The sequence below is a fragment of the Perissodus microlepis genome, chromosome 23 (assembly GCF_051167445.1).
Source record: "Perissodus microlepis isolate ML-2025 ecotype Zambia chromosome 23, ASM5116744v1, whole genome shotgun sequence".
Taxonomy (NCBI): domain Eukaryota; kingdom Metazoa; phylum Chordata; class Actinopteri; order Cichliformes; family Cichlidae; genus Perissodus; species Perissodus microlepis.
The window spans coordinates 3,787,505-3,804,248 of NC_140482.1; the positions used below are offsets into that span (position 1 = coordinate 3,787,505).

General features: G+C 41.9%; 1 protein-coding gene across 1 annotated transcript; it reads left to right on the forward strand.

Annotated features, from left to right (window-relative positions):
* Positions 1-909: 909 nt before the first annotated feature.
* Positions 910-12,118, forward strand: LOC146360762 (uncharacterized). The gene is made up of 6 exons (XM_084922251.1): positions 910-3,541; positions 8,910-9,019; positions 9,109-9,234; positions 9,320-9,426; positions 10,708-10,889; positions 10,979-12,118. The coding sequence occupies exons 1-6, from the start codon at positions 1,286-1,288 to the stop codon at positions 11,129-11,131; spliced, it is 2,934 nt and encodes a 977-aa protein (XP_084778377.1). The 5' UTR covers positions 910-1,285; the 3' UTR covers positions 11,132-12,118.
* Positions 12,119-16,744: the final 4,626 nt, after the last annotated feature.

Sequence of the window (16,744 nt, forward strand, 5' to 3'; positions counted from 1 at the left end):
GAAGATTGACGTATCATTTTGAAAGTACCACATTTTGATTGATTTGATGTAATCCTAATTTCTTTCTTTTTTCCTGCAAAAACTGAGAACTAAACAGTGATGTCTTGACAGTATTCTCATTTTTTGAAATCCTGTTTTTGAGTTTTTTATGAGCTGGAAGCCCAAATTATGTACTTAAATAAACAACTAAGTACTTGAAACCCTGAATCTATAATATATGAAAGTTTAATGTTTTGAATGGAATTATGGAAATAAATAAACTTTTCCATGATATTCAATTTTTTTGGAAAGGGTCTGTATATCTTTAGGCTCTTCCTTCTCTAACCTTCTTACTCAAAAACAACACACTTTTTCTTTTATTTGTTTCAGCTGAATTAAAACAAAAACATTTTTCTGTTTCACATGTCTGTGAAGCTTCTCCGTCATCCAGGTCGTCGTAGTCTAAGGAGCTTGGAAAGAAAAGCGTCTGGACTTATTCAAGTTTCTTTGATATCTTAATATCATCTATTAAAGATACTAAGACGCAAAATCACTGATAGTATGACAAAATGAAGACAGCATTTAAACACGTTCATGTAGTAATCTGGGCTGAGAGTGCCTCAACAAAATAGTTCTGGTGAACTTGCACTGTACAAATAAAACTGAAGTTTACTAGATGTTGTATATATGGCTTTGTCTATCTACTAGAGGGTATGTTTCGTAGATGTAGCTGTGATGTGTGGTTGAATGTGTTAAGAAACTCCAGATCAAATGGTGCTGGCCTCTGGGTGGCAGAGTTTAAGCTTGTGATCATGTGGGATCAGCCTTGGTTTAATCCCTTAGAGTGAGAGAGAGAGAAGAAAGCGAGGAGGCGAAACGTACTTATTGATGTGGAACGGTGCCTGAGGCACAGTACTGATGAGAGAGCCCCATAACCATCTTACAGGGGAAATCTGGATTTTTCTTCTTACTTTACTTTGGAAATTTGGAACCTCGTGTCACTCCTAGAGCTGTTACAGATGTCAAACTTTGGTAACCATTCATCTTTACTTTTTGGAATCTGGACTCGTCTGAAAATCCTTCACCGTCAGAAATCCTGTGAGACTGTATTCATTTGTTTTCTATCAGTGCTTTGATTTCCTCTGGGATTCAAGCTTAAAACTGGGAGTGTAAGTTTTACTCTTCATACCCATCTTTGAACTCTTCTAGAACGCCGGATCATTTTCACAAATTTTACATGTTATAAAGCTGCACATTTATCCTGGACACTATCATTTCTTTCTAAATAAGTTGTGTTATTTTCCTAATGGCTCAATTAAGTTGTAGCCAAAATCCAGACCTGCCAAATGGAGCCATTGCCCACAGCCCACAAGGTATGTGTTCAGACCTGGATACACACAGAATCAAAGACGACGCAGAGGAAGAAGAAGATGATGATGATGAGGTGGAACTGGCAGAGGAGGTTGGGGAAGATGTTTTGATGGTTGCTGAAGCAGAACAAATTGAAGATGAAAGTAAAGAAGACAATGATTGGCAGAAAGGAGAGATTACACATGTGACCCTGTTATCAGATGGAGAAATAGGAGAGGGGGAGGATGAATGTGAAGTACTGGAAGAAGAGGGGAATGGAGAAATGGGAGCGGGAGATGGACATCAAGAAATAACAACCGCACTGACAACAGACAAAGAATCTGAAGATACAAAGATGGCTGAAAATCTGTCTCTTTCTCCTCTATTGGTTGTGGTTGAACGAGGGAAACGGCAAATATTAAACAGCAATGGAGATGATGAAAAAGATGAGGAAACTGAAGAAAACAAACAAGGGGGGGAAACAGCAAGCGCAGGAACAGATGTAAGGCAGGAAAACATGGACAAAGGCACCGACGATCACGTGTCCTGTCTTCAGGACAGAGGTACTTCTGTGTGGGAGTCAAGAATTGGTTCCAACACATGTACTGGTGACCAAGGCGAAACAGAAACTGCTACTTTGCCCACTGCTGGCAACATAACGGAGGTTAATCTGAACATAGAAGTGGCTCCTTTTTCTTCTGGAATAAATGAACAGGCCAGCATCCAAGCTTCAGCTCTGGGCACTGATGACACAGCAGTCGATAGAATTGTTACAGCTGAAGAGGTGGCCAATCAAACCTACCAATTAGATATTGAGAGTCAAAATGAAATAAAAAACAATGATGGAGAAGATCCCTCAGAATCCATAAAACAGTCAGATGGAGACGCTAAAGCTAAAAGGACTGAAGACGTCACCCAGAAGGAGCAAGCAGAAGAGCAAGTTAACAACTTGGCAGAGATGGACGGGGGAGGAAAGAGTTCAGAAATGGAGGAGACGATAGCCAATAATGTTGCTGGAGAGTTAATGGGCCAAGAAGAGCACAGAACAAGAAATGATCTAGAAATGCAAGAAGAAAAAGCTGCTAAGCTTGAAATCCAAGCTATAACAGTTCCTCCAGAACCAGTGGGCCAGACTGGAGCAGAGGTACATACAGACACAAAGGACCAGGTGGAGGAAGCTTCTCTACCTGAGAAAGGCATCGAGGCGAAGCTTGACGGGACAGAAGGAGAGGACAAATCTGAGAAAAATGAATCCACAACAGAAGGAGGAAGTGCTTTACAAGAGCATCCTTTGCAGCTCCTGAAAGAAGCAGACACAATTTGGAGAAACAACACAAAAGAACATCCACAGACAGAGATGCTTGTAGAATTTGAGACTGGAGGAGGAGCAGTAGAAGAGTCAATGGAAGGAGAAGTGGAGATGGCAGAAGAGCCAGTCACCATTCTTGATGATGAGACTGAAACGATGGAGGAGACGCCCAGTGAAAAAACAGAAGAAGTACATCCTTTCACCATTATGAGCGGTTCTGATGATGCCATAGACAAGATAAAAGATGAAGATCACCAAGTGCTGCCAGGAGACGAGGCCATACTGGGTAAAGAGGACATAAAGAGGACACAGGACGTAAAGCTAAAAGTGCACAACAGTGAGGCAGAGGCAGATCTAAATGAGAGCATTAAAACACTGAAGCAAACAATGGAGAATGGGTTCTTGTGTCCTGAGCCACAAGGTCTTAGGAAAGACGAACTGGGGAAAGTAAAAGTGCTGTCACCCAGGAGAAAAGATAGAGACTGGATTAAAACAGATCAACCAGAAGAAGAGAAGACTGCTGCTGAAAGGAAGGACTGGAGTAAAGAGCTGAGGCACATCAAAAAAGAGTTCTGGGAGAATGAGTGGGGAAGGAAAGAATGGGTGGATAAAGAAACGTCAGCAGAAAAGATCAGTTCACCGAGGAAGGCGGATTGGATAAATGAGCTGAAGTCAGTTATCAAAGATGAATCCCTGCCCAAAAAGAAAGACGAGCAGGTGAAGAAAAAGAGAGTGGTGCTGCTGGAACATGGTTGCTCATATGTCCCTCAGCGGGAGGCGATGACTGCAGAGACGAGGGAAGAGATCAAGGTGACCTCCGACAGGAGAGCGGACAGTCCTGTGGTCCCTGTGGACAGTAAAACACTGGAGAACCAACCCTATGAAATCTCCCTGTATGTCAAGGTAATCAACTCTTCCATGGTTCCTTTGGCCTGTGATGAATGCCAGACGGATAGTTATTACTATTATCATAGTGGGAAAGAGCATTTTGTCATAATGAGTAATGAATTAGGCTCTGTGGAGAAGTTCATGATACAGCAAAGTGAAAGTGCACAGAAAATAAGCAGAGAAATATAAAGTTCTTGTGAGGACAGGGAGGACATTAGTACAAGAGAAAATCTGAAAATGAAGAAAGGAAATATGATATGAATACACAAAAGAATTAGGAATGTGGGGAACGAAACACAGATAAAACTAATAAAGACAATGATAAAACGTTATGAAATGTTAGCTTCATATATCAAAGACTTTTTCTTTAGAGGCCTACTCGCCATCAGGCCTCCGTCTGTGCACAGTGAACTCTGTGTTTGAACCTGATACAAACCTGAAGACGACTTAACATCAAGATCAGAGTATTGGCTCCATAAAATATGACGAAAAAAACTTCAAGCTGTCCTGACTTAGAAAATAATTTTGATAAATATGAGATCTACGTTATAAAAATAGATTATTTGATAGTTTTTTTAATTATTGTAAAATATTCGATGCTTCTAAATACTTGTGCAAAAAAATGTGAAAAATACCACATTCTTTGTAAGAGTCCCAGAATCTGCAACGGTAAATACCTCAGTCATAAAGAATATGCATTTATCTTCTTATTTGTTCTTATTATGTTTTTGGTAAGCAATTTTATAAGATACTAAGCCATCAGTGAAATTAGCATAATTATAGCTTTTAATAATTTTCCATGTTACACCATTGTTACCATTTAAGCTGTGAAAACTTCCTTAATTACACAACATATCAGTTAATTAACAAATAAATCTACACAGAGACTAAACGACCTTTATTGTTAATATTTCACTGCCTCATATGTTATAAATGCATTTGTCGTATTAAGTAGAATTTATGCTTAGATGTGTTTTTACAGTCTTTTTATGTGGTACAAAAAGGATCCAGATTTTTGCATGGCATTCTACTTTAGCATTAAACATACTGATTCACTGTCAGTGTAATTTATTGATATTTCATGTACTTCAAAAAATACAGTCAATTTGTGTACCCCAATCCAAGTTTATTTATAAAGCATTTTAAAATAGCCAGCACACGATCAAAGTGCTGTGCAGGAAATAAGTTAATAACAATAGAATAAAATAAAACACATAATACATAAAAATTAGACTTAAAACAGCCTTATATTTTTTTTTTAAAACCCCAACAACATAAAACAACGTAGAAAAAACGAAATAAATAAAATAAAATAAAATAAAATAAACCAACACTGGAGCTGCTACAGCAAAAGCACAATCAGGAGCAGCTGATCAGCTGACCTGAGAGAGCGGGTGGGTGTATAAGGCTGTAGCAGCTCAGATGGGGGCGGGGGGCGAGGCCATGGAGAGCTTTAAAAGCAAATAAAAGAATTTTAAAATGAATCCTAAAAGAAATGGGCAGCCAGTGAAGTGAAGCTGAAATAGGGGAAATGTGCTCAAACTTCAGACGAGCTGCAGCATTTTGCACCCTCGTAAATGACTTCAGATCACAGTGCACTTTGACCCCCAGGTTTGTGACAGCTGGCTTAACATATTGGGTCAAGGTATCTAAATACACATTGGGGGTCTCAGTGGGGCCACCAAACACCATCACCTCAGTCTCTTTATCACTGAATTTTAAAAAGTTAAGAGACATCCAAGCCTTAATGTCATTGAGACACTGAAGTAATGGCTGTGTGGAATATGAGCCTTTGTTCTGTAGAGGGACACAGATCTGACAGTCAGCAGCATAGAAGTGAAACGCAATGCTGTGTTCTCTCATCAAACCAAGAGGAAGCAGATACAAAGAAAAGAGGAGGGGCTGAGAACTGAGCCCTGAGAGCTGAGCACAAACAAACACAACACTGGCAGTGACGGCAGACACACACAATGTATAGAACCAATGTTTGCAGTGCAGCAGAGAGGGTTATAGAGCCCACGAAGGCTGTGACAGCAGCTCAGGTGATACCTGCTCAGTAAAGTGTGTGGAGATGTCACTGGTGTCTATAACTTGTTACCCACATGTAGTGTCACTGCTGCCTGAAACTTTGAGGCTGTAGCAGCTTCATCAGTATGTTAATCAAACTCTGACTTTAAACTCTGAGAGTTTCCTGATCCAGAGCAGCTGAATTAGTTCAATAAGCTCAACTTTGTGTGAGTACGCAAAGAGAGCCATGACCGGTGGAGCTCCACCACATTTCACCATAGGAAGAGCAGTGACTCCACTTTAGCACAACATGCTGAATTAAATAAAAACTCTTTGAATAATTATTCACAGGGCAGCACGGTGGCACGGTGGTTAGCACTGTTGCCGCACAGCAAGAAGGTCCTGAGTTCAATTCCACCATCAGGCCGGGGTCTTTCTGTGTGGAGTTTGCATGTTCTCCCCGTGTTTGCGTGGGTTCCCTCCGGGTACTCCGGCTTCCTCCCACCATCCAAAGACATGCAGCTTGTGGGGATAGGTTAATTGGGTAATCCAAATTGCCACTAGGTGTGAATGCGAATGGTTGTCTGTCTCTGTGTGTTGGCCCTGCGACAGACTGGCGACCTGTCCAGGGTGTACCCTGCCTCTCGCCCTATGACAGCTGGGATAGGCTCCAGCGCCCCCCGCGACCCTGAAAAGGATAAGCGGAAGCGAATGGATGGATGAATAATTATTCAGTAAAACTGAGAGAATGTAAGTTATTTTTCTATATATAGAATAAGATTATTTCTGGTTGTACTGGATAAAAATCTGTAACAAATATAGAGAAAAGTGCTTAAATAATAATAATGCATTTATATAGCACTTTTCAAGGCACCCAAAGCGCTTTACAATGCCACTATTGATTCACTCTCACATTCACTCACTGGTGGAGGCAGCTACAGTCGTAGACACAGCTGCCCTGGGACAGACTGACAGAAGCGAGGCTGCCATATCGCACCATCGGCCCCTCTGGCCACCACCAGTAGGCTAAAGTGCCCAAGGACACAACAACCAGGACAGAGAGCCCGGGGATCAAACCGGCGACCTTCCGGTTACAGATGCGCTTCCCTCTGAGCCACGGTCGCCCCAAAATGTTTCCCATTTCTAATCTCTTCTAATATTCAGCCTTCACTGACAGATGGTGCGTGTGACTGCTAGTGCTCATAGTTCACTGAAAACAAATGCAGGGGAACTTTCCAAGTCTTTCGTTTTATCAGTAAATGTGCTGTAAGAAGTGCCTTTGACAGAGTTTAAATATTTCAATATAGTTTTGGGAGATCGAGCCTGGTCTTGGCCCAGCACATTGCACACACACTGTTTCAGTATTCACAGTGTTTGTTCACACAGTTGCCTGTTCAGGCCAGTGTTGCCCAGTAGCTCAGCCGTCAGCTGCCAGCTCATCTCCCTTCTCCTCCAGCTCCCAGCATCCATGTCTAGACGACGGCTTGCTGTCACACTGGCCAGATCTAGGCAGGATGAGCTGGGAAATGACCAGAGCCAAACTGAATCTGGTCTGAATTTGTGAGCCATCCATGCCATGCAAGTGGAATCTGATTTAGATGAATTTCAGTGGATTTCCATGTTCAGACTCTGAATTTCAGACACAGAAACCTTCAAAATGTTCTTTGATATCATGATTTACAATGGAACCTCAATCTGTGAACACACGAGAACCTAGCATCACGAGAGTTAGAAGGATGGAGACTACATCGATTTTATTCTGAGCTTGCTGTTTCATTGTAGGGTTGTTATCTTACTATATAAAGTGCCTGGAAGCAACTGAACTCAGGGGATGATTAATCCATGACTGCTGATCACTGCACACAAAATAGAAAACTAATATCTAATTGGAATTTTTGTAAAATGTGAGTTTGGCAGAAATGTATGAATAAGCACAGATGTCTGTCAGCTGGTTCACTCACACAAACTTGTTAGCTAAGCTTGCTTCCTGGAATAGAGCAATAAACTTAAACGGGCTGCCTGTAAGAGTCACTGTTATTATTAATGTGGCAGAACCACAGCCACAGTTAGGTGTCCGACACTGCACAGGAAAAACGACTAAACGGAACAAGAGCTGAGCTCTCTCACAGTGAAGATCAACAATCTGCAAAAATGAACAACAAGTGTGAACAAACTGGAGCACCACCCCAGGACCGTGACAGAGAAACAGCAAGTGAAAGAGCTAATCTTGATCTGCTTATCTCATCCCATTAAGACAGTGCTGTTCTAATCCATCGCCATGGTAACCTACATTACTTAATGCATGTAATTTTAAATGAGATTTGAAAAAGATTCAAAGTAAATGAAGCTTGCACTTTTGTGCCCATTGTGTGCTTAGCTCTGTGCTCTGGTTCAACAGCATCCTGAGAATAACATCATTACCTGAGAGACTTAGCACAAATACCCGAGTGTCGGCCGCGTCCACGTAACAAGCTTGTTCAAACAAAGCCTTCCTTTGTCACGGGCCCTGTGGGCAGCACAGATGGAGGTAGATACAAATGTAATGTAAAAGTTCAGGTTTCCTTCTCTGTGCTCTAGAAAAGCTGTAAATCCTCACATCTGAGGATTTCTTTAAAACAGCACCATCATGAATATCTTAAAATAAGCATTTTACTTTCAACTTATCCTGAAACACAGTTTCTGCTTTTGTTTGTAAAAGAGTACAGAATGAAATAGTCTGAATAGTGCTGGTGTGCTATGTTAATCTCAGCAGTCTCCCTGGGTAAGCTGATTATCCTCCTGTTTGTTACTGAGAGCTCAGAGCTGTTGCAGCAACATTCACCTCCCGTATGAATTCTTTACTCACAGGAAAACTGTTTTACACAACACTCATAGCATAAAGATGAAGCACGTTGCTTAAAAAAGTTATTAATCACGTTACTCTTTACATTACTCCTCTGCGAGATCATTTGTTTAGAATTTCTTTCCAGTATTGGATCTCTTACAGTGACCATACTGAGATATTTATCCCAATTCAGCTAATAATGGGACACAGACACATTTTAGTTGTGTTAGATTCACCTGAACTTTAACAGATAGCTGATGTGCTTATGTATTCACATGGGAGAGAAACAGGAATTACCATGCAGAGGATATTCTCCTGTACATCTCTGTTAAACACAGAGTCCACATTTATTCAGTTAAATTAATTATAACATGAAAAAAGAGAAAAAGAGATGTAAGATCTACACTTACACCGTATCGTTCTTTTGGTTTTATTTCTTTATTTCCTTCATCCACCCATTTGTTCTGCTGTTCATAAGTGAAGCACTACAGTTTTTATAAATGTCCGTAGATCACCTGCAGGACACGTGATGACTGGTCTTTGTGTGTGTAGGCAGGAAGTGATGGACAGAGCATCGGAAACTGTCCTTTCTCTCAGAGACTCTTTATGATCCTGTGGCTAAAAGGAGTCATTTTTAATGTCACCACAGTCGACCTCAAGCGGTAACATGGTGCAGACGCATACACGTATTCATACAGTGACTATGATATACACGAGGGTAACCACATGCGCCTCACTTTTGGGTTATCAGGAAGCCGGCTGACCTCCACAACCTTGCTCCAGGAACCAACCCTCCTTTTGTGACCTTTAATGGTGAAGTCAAGGTTGATGTCAACAAGATAGAAGAATTCTTGGAGGAGAAACTAACTCCACCCCGGTATGCAAGCACACATTGAAAGACATGTGTTTGCGATGGGAAGCCGTGTTGAGGTTAATTTCAAATTTCTCCATTTTGTCTCCAGATATCCCAGACTGGCTCCCAAACATCCTGAAGCTAACACAGCTGGCATCGACATCTTTGCCAAATTCTCAACGTACATCAAAAACTCAAGAAAAGACACAACAGATGGTAAGAAGGGACACAGTTAGGTTGGAAACATGTATTCAAGAAAGTTAGTAAGGTGTGTGTGGTTTGTTTGTGACTGCAGCATAAAAAAACGCCTTGGCTGCATTTTTATGTAAACAGCTGCAAAAAACTTTGTTGTTTGCATAACTCAGTTACTTTTTTGAAGAAGTAACTATATAATTAATTGCCCAACATTGGTCTTATATGCTGTATTTTGCAGACAGAGTTACAGACTCTCTCCCAGACCACAGACTCATAATACAAGTCAGAGCTTTATAAAAAAAGAAAATAAAGAAAGAAAGTTGTGTTTTCAAAACTGGAGTTCAAGTTATTTTTCCTTCCAATAGTGTTAACATGCTACAGGTCATGAATAAGATTGTTTTTAATTTTCATTGTAAGTGGGCTAAAGCAGTTAATTAAAAGTCGTCTAACAGAAATGCTGTAATTTGATTCTTTTAATAAACATGTAACTTGGATGGATTGGATGCTGGCGTGACCACAGTGCACACGTCTGCTGTCGCTCACAGTGGTCCAAGGGACGCTCAGGGAGTTTGTGTGAGGGAACATTGGTCATGGCCATGCAGTGTTATATAGATGTTAAACTATATTAAACTATAGAAGATGGAATACGCAGACTTTTCCTCGTTTTATATTGGAAAATTGAAACTATTTAAACTAAAACTGTTTTCCCATGCCGTACCTCTGTGGGGAAACCCTCACCATAACTTACTCTTCTTCTTCTTGAATAATCAGGCTCAATCTCAGGTGACAGAGCTCGTGGTATCACCCGAACAGAAAGCTCTCAGACTGTTGACTCACTTGTGCTTCTCAGGATATTTAAGAGTAGAATGGGAGGCAGAGGCTGCTTTGTGGAATCAGCTCCCAGTTCGGATTCAGGAGACAGACGCCCTTTTAAGATGAGCTTAAGACTTAAAACTCTCCTTTGTGATAAAGCATGTTGTTGGGAGGCCAGCTCAGGTGACCCTCAGGTGCCTGCTTTGCAATCTTTTGCTGTTCTGCTCAAACCTTTTTAAAGGTGTGAAATTTAAAGTAATCATATATTTTTTGAAAAACAGTATTCAATATGTTTAAACTATAAATGATTTGCAAAAAAACCCAAACAAACCTGCAATTATTTGCATTTTATTAAAAGTCTTTTGGAAATGGTGAATACTGGTGTGTAAATAAGGAGCTGGTTGTTGTGGAAAACATCAGTGTTTGTTCAGATAGCTTATCCTAAGTCTGTCAATCACATCAGCGTGTTCTCTACCTCTGACTTTGTAGCCTTACAGAAAGCTTTGTTGAAGTCTCTTCAGCGCCTTGATGACTTCCTAAGGACTCCCCTGTCTGCAGAGATTGATGCTGATGTCTTAGGAGATGTGCCAGAGTCAACTAGGAGCTTCCTAGATGGGCCAGAGCTCACCTTGGCTGACTGCAACCTGCTGCCCAAACTCCACATTCTAAAGGTTTGCAGCTTATTCAGGTTGCTAGAACGTTTACATGAGCACGATCAGAAGGATCCATTGTTGCTTATTTTCTATGCCTTTTTTCTCAGGTTGTAGCTAAGAAATATCGTGGCTTTGAGATTCCTCAGGAGATGACCTGCGTGTGGCGGTATTTGAACTGTGCCTACCAGAGAGAGGAGTTCACCGGCACCTGTCCTGCTGACAGGGAGATTGAGTTTGCCTATTTGCATGTTGCAAAATGAATTAAACAAAATGTAGGGCAGCGTATAAGTCAAGGAAATCAAGAAATATGAAAAGAACATAAGGAAAACTAGTAAAGAGGAAAGCACTAACACACGGGTCTGTGTGTGTGTGCGTGTGTGTGTGTGTGTGCGTGTGTGCGTGTGTGTGTCATCTCTGTCTTGACCATTTTAAAAGTGATGACAACACAACTACTTCACTTTTCAGATAATGGCAGGACCGTGTCACTGCAACACTGACTCTGACCGTTGTATACTCACACACACACACACACACACACACACACACACACACACACACACTCACACACACACACACACACACACACACACACACACACACAGAGAGAGTGAGAGACGCAGTCTCAAAGATAACAATTATCGCAGCCTTGACTTTGTGATCAATAACAACACTCAGTTTATAAGAAATCAAAATGATTTTTTCATCTTTTATTCTTTTTAAAGTGAAAATGTTAATAATGTTCATTTCGCACACCATTAAAATCCCAACATGGAAAGATCTTATTTTTCCAGTGTAATGTGTTTACTCCTTACGTAGTGATTCAGTTCTATCACTGCTGATTTATAATCACTGCTCATGATTTACTTCATGATAATAGAAAATGAAAGCATAAAGCATTTGTTAGGTCTAGTAAAGAGCACAGTGTGTCTTAATAAAACAGGTCAATAACACACTGATGTGTGCTCATGCAGTGGGACTGTGGCCATGCTTTGATTCTGGATTTGTCTACAGATCACAGTTCACTCTGATTCAGCCGTGTTTGTCCCAGTATTAAAATCACTTTGTTCTTCATGTACATGCTCAGTGCTAGAATTAAACTGATTGGATCACTTTGTGGACTTTCTTTGCCTTTGCTGTCTGTGTTGCAGCCCTTCTATGTAAGGTATACATGAATGTAATCAAAGTGAAAACCTTTTCTGAAGGTAGATCTGATGGTGGATTGTTAGAATGGTGAGGAGATTAAAAGCAGTCAGCATTCAGAATAATATTATGGTCTGTACAGGGGCAGAATTTGCAGGGGGGTTATGCCCCCCCCCAATAATCAGGCCCAACCAATATAACCCCCCAATAAAATTATGAATTATCTTGCATAAATAGGCTGTTGCTTTTCTTTACTCATTTCAGGTATTACCAGCAAAATAGTTGCATGTTTACCATCTGGGAATTTACCCAGATTTATTTATTTATTTAAACACAGATCCAGAGACCCCCTAACCTCCTAACCCCTGACCCCCCCCAATGTTCAGCACAAAGTTACGCCGATGGGTCTGTATCTTTAGAGTAGTATGTAGATTTTTGTTGTATTATGACATCCAGAAAGTATCGCAAATAATTTTATTTTATGACATCAAACTGTATGCCAAGACTGAAAAAGACATCAGTGCACTGATCTACACCACCAAGATCTACAGTAATAACATTGGAATGCTATTCGGAGTAGAGAAGTGATAACAACAAAGGACAGCTCGAGGAAATCCAAGACAGCACCTAAGTTCCCAAGTACCTGGGAACTTGGGAACAACAGGCAAATAGAAACCATGAAGAGACTGCTGGGAAAGCTGCAACCTGCAGAGGGTCAGGCAAGTCCTGAGGAGTCAGATGAACGGTGGGATGTCACGGTTCTGGGTCAGTTCTGACCCAGCATTTTGAGTTGTTGTGTTTTGGTTTATTTTTGCATTATGGATTATTGTCTTATTCTCTGGTGCTTTATTATTATAAATATATATTTCTTATTCTTGGTGAGGGACTAGTTCTTCGGTTGTGTCTTATGTTTAGTATAGTTTATGTTCCATGTGTTATATTCTTTCTGTCTGCCTCTCAGTGTCAAGTCTGCGTCTTTGTGATTTGTGTATTGTTTCCTGTTTTATTTTGAAGGATTGTGTCTTATGTCAGTGTGTCCAGCTTCGCTCCCCCTGTCTCGTTAGTCTAATTTCTCCCAGCTGTGTCTCCCTCCTGTTGCCCATTCCCTGATTACCGCCCTGTGTATATAAGCCCTGTGGTTTCCTGTGCTCTCTGTTGCATCGTACCTTCAGATCCTGCCTGTGTGGTCCAGTTTGTGTTTTCACGGTTTGGTTTTTGTTTGGTGCCAGCAATAAAACTGAGGTTCTCAGTTACATTTACGTCTCCAAGTCCTGCATTTGGATGCTCATCTCCGCCTGCCCGCACACAGAGCCCTGACAGAACGACGAGACCAGCATGGATCCAGCGGACTCACTTTTAGCTTCAGTGGGGGAGTATTTCGCGCAGTTGTGGGATTACTACGGGAGGATAATCCATGCTGCGGACCCCTACAAGAGGCAGCCGGAGGTAGTTTACTTTGATCATTTTTTGTCGTCCACTCCCTCCACTGTCGCTTTCCTGGACATTAATGGACTAAAACAAATAATAATAGCTCTGAGAGCGAGGCTAAACTTTGAACTGTTTGGCATGGGCGGTCCAGGGAAGGAAGATTCAGCTGCCCTCCTGGAGGCCCTCGCCGCTTGTTGTTCTCGGCGTCAGCAGCATTTTCGCCAAGGTTTATTGCCAAATCGCTCGATCCACTCTTAAAGAAGAAATGGTACCCTCGCCATCATCACCCTACCACACTCAGTGTTGGGAAGGTTACTTTTAAAATGTATTCCATTACAGAATACAGATTACATGCCCTAAAATGTATTCTGTAACGTATTCCGTTACGTTACTCAATGAGAGTAACGTATTCTGAATACTTTGGATTACTTAACATATTATCATGCATTTTACAACTACATGAATGTACTATTGCTGTGTGATTTATTACTATTACTGAAGGTCCACGGCTCCGAACCTGTAGTAAAGGGACCTCTGACTAATATGGTTCCGTGTGGGGCTCGTAGCCGAAAAATAGCTTTACTTTGTTGTGTGGGTCAACTCTGCTTGCGAGAGACAGAGAGAGGCGTTGAAAGACTCCTCCAACGGAACTTATTGTTTCGGAGGAAAACAGGAACACAGTGTACAGTCGAGTTTTAATAGCTTACTTACAGCTGGGCTCGTCAGGCTCTCTTCTTGGCTGCAGTGGTTATTATTATATTTACATGCTTCCAGCTCCTGTTTTTGCTCGATGACAGCTTGTACTTTTCCACTCTCCTTTTTCTCCCACCTCGCGCTTACAGACACATAATGAGTATGGCAGTCCATTCTCCCTGCAGCATGGACTACACTGCCCATGAGGCTACATTCTGCCTATTAGCTTAGCACAACAACAACAACAACAACAAAAAGGCGCTCTCTCACCCAGGAAACACGCAGAGCGAGAGCGTCACCCTGTAACCATGGCAACCGCAACGCTGCCGCCTGGAACTACGGAACGTAGCTGTCAAACAAAACCCAAACAGTCCTGACCCGCCACAATATGAAACAGGAAAGTACCGCCGTGTAATCCATTTATTTCAACAAAGTAACTGTATTCTGAATACCACCTTTTTAAACAGTAACTGTAACGGAATACAGTTACTCATATTTTGTATTTTAAATACGTAACGGCGGTACATGTATTCCGTTACTCCCCAACACTGACCACACTTCCACTCTCTCCTGTGGTATTGACTTATCATTTCCACATCGCAGCAGGAGGAGCCACAGAGAAGTCTTTCCTCGTGGCATTCAGCCAGCCCTGCTCCCTCTTCAACAGGGAAGCGGCGAACGCGCCGCAAGCACTGACAGCTCCAGCGGGATCCTGGGATTTTATCTGAGCAACTGGCTAGGGTGAGTGACAAAGACTCCCTTCATTCGCCTTTAGTGTCAAGGGATAAACAGACTGTTTCCCCCAAGGCTGCTAACGCCAGCTTCATGAACTCCAGAGCTCGTGTTTCTCCTGTTCGGGAAAATAAAAGTGTTCGTCTTGAGAACGATTATTTCCCCCTGGCTTCAAAAGACTGTGCTCCTGATGTTCCTTCAGACCCAGGAGTTAAGACTGTTTCATCTGGAACTGCTTGTTCTCGCCGTCAGCTCAGTTAGCTGCTCAGCAGCCGCCGTCAGCTCAGTTTCCAGAGTCCCCTGCTCAGCAGCCGCCGTCAGCTCAGTTAGCTGCTCAGCAGCCGCCGTCAGCTCAGTTTCCGGAGTCCCCTGCTCAGCAGCCGCCGTCAGCTCAGTTAGCTGCTCAGCAGCCGCCGTCAGCTCAGTTAGCTGCTCAGCAGCCGCCGTCAGCTCAGTTAGCTGCTCAGCAGCCGCCGTCAGCTCAGTTAGCTGCTCAGCAGCCGCCGTCAGCTCAGTTTCCGGAGTCCCCTGCTCAGCAGCCGCCGTCAGCTCAGTTTCCGGAGTCCCCTGCTCAGCAGCCGCCGTCAGCTCAGTTTCCACTGCCTTCCGTGTGGCCAGCTTCCCGATTTGCTTCGCCTGCGTCGCCGCCGCTATCCACACGGCCGGCCACCCGAACTGTTTTGGATGTGGCTCGTGTGCTGTCGACCTCCGGGCCGACCCCCTGAACTTATTTGTGGACTCATGAATGATCTTGTTTTGTGTTGAATGTTTTCTTGTGTTTTTGGATCTGGACTCTTGCTCCTTGTTTTTTGTTTTGTTTCCTACCAGTGGCTGGACAAAGCTGGACTGAAAGACAGCACTAATCAATACATATTAATGAACATTTTAAAAAATGTAAATACGCCAGATTATACCCACATGGAAAAGAAATAGTAAAAACTTATGATTTACTCATGAAAGTGGCCACTTTCTCATTACTTTCATATATTGTTTTAGTAAGTATCCAAAACACACAAGTTTCATTATATAATTTTTCAAGGGATCTTATATCTGTTTTCACTCTTGTATGCTTTTCATTCAAGTTTCACACAAGACAGATACAAACTTTATAAGACTTATATATGTCTTTTCCATATGGGTAGCCTTGGGCTAATTTCCATCTCCTCTGGCAGGTTGGTGTTAAACAGAAGTTAGTGAAAACATACAGAGACAATATTTACAGGTCATGTGACGAGGACAAAAACAGTGAACACATTATACTAGAACAAACAATGACAGGAAGAGTGGACAACAGACGACAATATTGATAACAATAACGGAAGCACATCAGTTATATTGCACAAACCCCAGTATTACACATGCCCTGACTGTGCTGATATTGCAGTGACACATTACACTAATAGTCATTTCTCTTTTTGTAACACCCTAACTCTTTTTCACGTCCAATATAAAGCACGTTTATTAAACATGATCACATTTGTGTGTCCCTCAGCCGCCCTTTTAAGTGACTCTTAAAGATGGGGAGACTTTCCCTCACTGACAGTGGAAGACTATTCCAGTAGCTCACGCCCTGATATGACAGAGCATCTGTGAACAGGTGGTCCATCTAAATGCCAGTTCACAATCACCTCTCACAGTGGCTCGAGTCAGTCGACACCCAGCAACACTGCTAGACTTTTGTTTAATAAAATCACTCATTGGTGGAGGCGCCAGACCATGTACACCTTTGTATATTAGACAGGCAGATTTAAATAATTTGAAATTAATAAAATTTAGAAACTTGTATTTATAAAATTTGACAATGGTGATATGAAAAAGGTTTCTTATCTAATATTTTCAATGCTCTTTTGTAGCATACTTCGATTGGCCCAATAGCAGCA

Coding starts and splice junctions, on each gene's coding strand:
- LOC146360762 (XM_084922251.1), top strand. CDS start 1,286: ATGGCTCAATTAAGTTGTAGCCAAAATCCAGACCTGCCAAATGGAGCC. Junction 9,235..9,319: donor GAGAAACTAACTCCACCCCG/GTATGCAAGCAC, acceptor TTTTGTCTCCAG/ATATCCCAGACTGGCTCCCA. Junction 9,427..10,707: donor AAGAAAAGACACAACAGATG/GTAAGAAGGGAC, acceptor CTGACTTTGTAG/CCTTACAGAAAGCTTTGTTG.